This window comes from Penaeus japonicus, unplaced genomic scaffold, assembly GCF_977035675.1.
Source record: "Penaeus japonicus unplaced genomic scaffold, GWHDUDI00000001_assembly GWHDUDI00000019, whole genome shotgun sequence".
Taxonomy (NCBI): Eukaryota; Metazoa; Arthropoda; class Malacostraca; order Decapoda; family Penaeidae; genus Penaeus; species Penaeus japonicus.
The window spans coordinates 5,112,173-5,117,172 of record NW_028234421.1 but is presented as its reverse complement, the minus strand read 5'-3'; the positions used below and the strand labels follow the sequence as shown (position 1 = coordinate 5,117,172).

General features: G+C 35.4%; 1 protein-coding gene across 1 annotated transcript in view; it reads left to right on the top strand.

The window, feature by feature from the left end:
* The first annotated feature begins 2,918 nt into the window (after window positions 1-2,918).
* LOC122263867 (uncharacterized) overlaps window positions 2,919-5,000 on the top strand; it is a 5,316-nt gene continuing 3,234 nt past the window's right edge. Inside the window, exons 1-2 of the mRNA XM_043032512.2 lie at window positions 2,919-3,072; window positions 4,722-4,975. Of these exons, the coding sequence (XP_042888446.2) occupies window positions 3,060-3,072; window positions 4,722-4,975 (267 nt within the window). The 5' untranslated portion in view covers window positions 2,919-3,059. The remainder of the gene's footprint in view (window positions 3,073-4,721; window positions 4,976-5,000) is intronic.

Sequence of the window (5,000 nt, the reverse complement as noted above, 5' to 3'; positions counted from 1 at the left end):
AAGGCAATTTTTCTATTTTTTTCTATTCTTCGTACAAAAAAATATAAGGAATATTTGCAAAGAACTTCACCAACAGAAATAAAAAAACAACAACAGAAAACCGAAATATGAAAACGAGAGGACCGACATACCACGAAAAAAATAAATAAAACAATAAAAATAGGAAGGACCCGATATATAAACGTCTATAAACGAAGAAAAGATACGCAAAAAAGACAGATATACCAAATACGAAAACAACAATAACTCAAACCGAAAAGAGAACACAAAAAAATAAAATAAAATAAAAAAATAAAAAAGAGCTAGCAAAAAATAGAGACCAACAGGAGATAAAACTAGGTGAGGGTTAGAGGATGTCGTCTTAAGGCCACGCAATGACAGCTGATGACACGCGCATGTGACAATTGAGAAGAGTGACACTTGCCAGAGCATGTCAGCCGCGCAGAAGTTAATTTAGAATGTGAGACTTAACATATTAGCGATGATAGGAATTTTGATGATGGTTATAGTGTTGATGATAATGGGTATTATGATAAGCGGTGATAAAAGCGATGATAACAATATCAGTAACGAGGATTATAAGGGTAATGATTGTATTAGTTGCCATGACAACAACAACAATACCAACAGCATCAAAGATTATAACAACAACAGCTGAACGAAAGCAAAGATTCAAAACGCCAGGAGGAAGAAGATTAACAACAATATATACAACAACAACAACAACTACAACAATAATTGTAGTATAATAAAATAATCGTAACCACAACACTATTACTTCTGCTACGAGAACTACCACTACTATTAACTGTAATAGTAATATCAATAAAGATATAAATAATAACAGTAATAAAGTCAACCAAAATGTCACCAGCGCATAGATCACAAAACTATTCCCAATAGATGCATTCATTTCTAAATCTATTATGTCAAATTAACCATCCTTTTAAACCATACACATCCAGGACCAGTCGCTTTCATGGACCCTGAACACGTGCTTGAGTCATCACTTTGGTGTACGTAATAAGTTTATGTACACATCCACACAGACGCATGTACGCACGTTGTAAATTACGTGCGTGGTGATTTCAATGCGCACAGGGAGGTATCTATCATAGCCAAACGTAAATGGTTGTAAGAGATACACTTTCACGCATACATATATATGTATGTATAAGGATATATGCTTGTCTTCACATGTATATCCGTCTATGTTTCATTCATTTTTTTTAGTTATCAGTTAATTCATTCTTTATTAATTTACAAACACATACCCAAACACAGACACAGACACAGGCACACACATACAGACACACACGTGTATATACTGTATATATATATATATATATATATATATATATATATATATATATATATATATATATATATATATAATATATATACATATATATTATATATATATATATATATATATATATATAATATATATATATATATATATATATATATTGAATCATATCCATATATAAACAAACGCAATCTCAATGTCAAAAGTTGCTCGTTTGCTGCAAGAAAGTCATTAAGATTTTTCAGAAACAATGAATGAATGGAAGAAATCTACCCATCCCCCTTCCCTCCCTCCCCCCTCCCCCTCTGTTGATTCCTCCTATCCTTGACCTTGCAACGTGTCAGTCAATGTTGCACCTTGACGGGAGTTGCAGAGCGCCCTCCTTCTCCTTCTGTAAAGGTGAAGAAGAAAACGAAGGAGCGAAGAAAAATGGAAGAGAAATGGGGGATAAAAGAGCGAAACAGAAATTAAAAGATTGTTAATTCCGTCTTATTTCTCTATCTTTTTATTTATTATTATTTTTTATTATCATTTGGCATGGCATGGAGTGATAGTATCTAATATCCCATTAGAATATTTGTTAATTATATCCTTATCTTTTTATTTACAATCTACAAAACCGATCAATAACAAATAGAGAGAGAGAGAGAGAGAGAGAGAGAGAGAGAGAGAGGATAGAAAGAGAGAGAGGGGGGGCACACACACACAAACAGTGAGAAAGAGAGATAGAGAGAAAGAGACAGAGAAAGAGAGAGAGAAAGAGAGAGAGAGAGAGAGAGAGAGAGAGAGAGAGAGAGAGAGAGAGAGAGAGAGAGAGAGAGAGAGAGAGAGAGAGAGAGAGAGAGAGAGAGAGAGAGAGAGAGAGAGAGAGAGAGAGAGAGAGAGAGATAGAAAGAGAGAGAGAGGGGGGGGGGGGCACACACACACACACACACAAACAGTGAGAAAGAGAGATAGAGAGAAAGAGACAGAGAAAGAGAGAGAGAGAAAGAGAGAGAGAGAGAGAGAGAGAGAGAGAGAGAGAGAGAGAGAGAGAGAGAAAAGAGAGAGAGAGAGAGAAAGAGAGGGAAGAAGAGAGAGAGAGAGAGAGAGAGAGAGAGAGAGAGAGAGAGAGAGAGAGAGAGAGAGAGAGAGAGAGAGAGAGAGAGAGAGAGAGAGAGAGAAAGAAAGAGGGAGGGGGAGAGAAAAACACCACGGGAAAAGAAAAGAAAAAAAAAACGAAAAATGGAAAATTTCCATCAGAATATAGCATGCAAATCAATCTTCGATGCTACAGCAAAACCTTATACCAAGCGACAGTTTCCTTTTGCATTTACGTCATTATAACATGGGAATTACTTCTAATACGAAAATACCAAAACACAGAAATAGTACTTCCGAAATACGACACCAAGAGCGAAAACGAAGAAAATAAAGCGAAATGACAAGAAAACAAAGAAAAAATAGTATATAGACAGAGAGGGAAAGAAGGGCGGTAATTAGGAGGACGAGAGGGAAGGAAAGGAGGAGGAGGAGGAGGGAGGAAGGAGGACGGAAGAGGAGGAGGAGGAGGGGGAGTGAAGGTCGACCCGAGAGAGGCAATATAAAAGGTGTACCGCCGTCGGGTTGTTCAGAGTCGACCGAAGAGGGAGAGAGTGGGAGTGTGAGAGGTCGTGTTGCTTAGTTACGTCGAGTTACAGTCGATTTTTCGTTGGTTCTTTGTTATCAGTTTATTTATTTATTTATTTGGTGCCACGTGGGCCGGATCGACATGAAGTTTGCAAGTAAGTGTATTTTCGTTCTATTTCTCTCTTCTTATGTATTATTATTTCTTAATTTGCGGTGATTGGGAATATAAATCTATTTGTTTAAACTTATATTCGCACATATACCGAAAACACACCATAAAAAAACAAACAAAAACAGATACCCAACCCGTATGACAATCATTCCCCACCTAAACCAAATCAAAATTCAGTTCTAATCACACATCTTCTCCCGTTACACCGTATACATATAATTCAGTGCACTTTCTTTCCCCTCTGACGTAACGACGTTGCTGTCATCCTGTAGTAAATCCTTTTTTTTTGTAAGAAGAAGTTCACAAACGCAACATGCGGTGAAGGTAAAGGGGGGGGGGGTGATGTGTGGAGACCATGAGACGGAACTGAACGCGTTTCTGTGTACTTCTCTGTGTCTCTTTTATGTTCTCTTGTTCTCGTATGTTCTTTGTTCTTTTGTTTTTCGTTCTCGCTCGGTTTCGGCTTCTTATTGTATTTATTTTCTTGGTTGTTTTTTCTTGGATTTCATAGCTTTTATCATCTTTTATTTATTAATTTATTTGCTTTAATCGATATCTTTCTTGTTCTACTTCTTCACTGTCATTTTGTTCTTTTTGTTGTCTTTCCTAGGTCTTGTTTTTTACGTATGATTATTTATTCCTTCATTCTTCTTACAGTGCATATACGTCTTTGCCTCTATCCATATTTACCTTACTCTTTATAGAGCGGAGTCCGTATATATATACACATCTATATCTATCTATCTATCTATCTATCTATATATACATATATATATATATGCATATTATTATTATTATATATACATACATATATATATATATATATATATATATATATATATATATATATATATATATATATATATATATATATATATACATACACACACACATATATATATATATGCATAAAAATATATATATATATATATATATATATATATATATATATATATATATATATATATATATATATATGCATTCATATATATATGTATATATATATACATACATACATACATATATATATGTATATATATGTATATATATATATATATATATATATATATATATATATATAATATATATATATATATATATATATGTCACATACATGATTTTTTTCCATATAAAGACATTTCCATATAAATATTTCTCTTCATCTATGTGTTATTACCATATAAAATGTCCCCTTGTTTTGCTGTCAAAGTTCTTTTGCACTGAGTATGACCACGACGACATCTATCACAAACTCATTCCAAAAAAAAAAAACTTCATAAAAAGAAATACAAAGTTAAGTAGAAAGAAAGAAAGAAAAAAAAAAGACAGAAATGAAGTGGAATGAGATAACTCGACTGTGACACGGATGAACCTTCATTTCCGTCGACTGACAACCAGCAGCGTTTCGACATCGTCTGAACATCCTCGACACACTTGCATGAACTTGACATGACCTTTAAGTTCCAAGGGTAAGATGTATCGAAATACACTCGTAAGACGATGGTAATTACTGTTGATGAATATATTTTAAAGTTCTTATTCTTCTTGACTTCTGTTTATGTAAAGAAATGAAGACGTTGTATAAAAAAGGGGTTCTTTAATGTGCTTTTAACACGTCAACCTCGAAAACAGCGTGTTTGGTGCTACTGGCGATAACGGGAGTGCATGGGCAGGGTTGGTCATGGGGTTCCGATGACCCGGCTCCTGCCCCTGCCGCCCCTGCCGCCCCTGCTGCACCTGTCGCCCCCGCCGATGAGACCCAAAGGACGCCGAGGGTGACCGGGCCTCTCCAGGGGACTTCGGAGGGCAGTTCGAAGGCCATTGCTGAGGACGAAGAAGTACAGCCGAGGTTCTTTAACCTTTGCGCCATCGGGATTGGGTTAAATGTAAGTCTTTGTATTTTGTTGTATC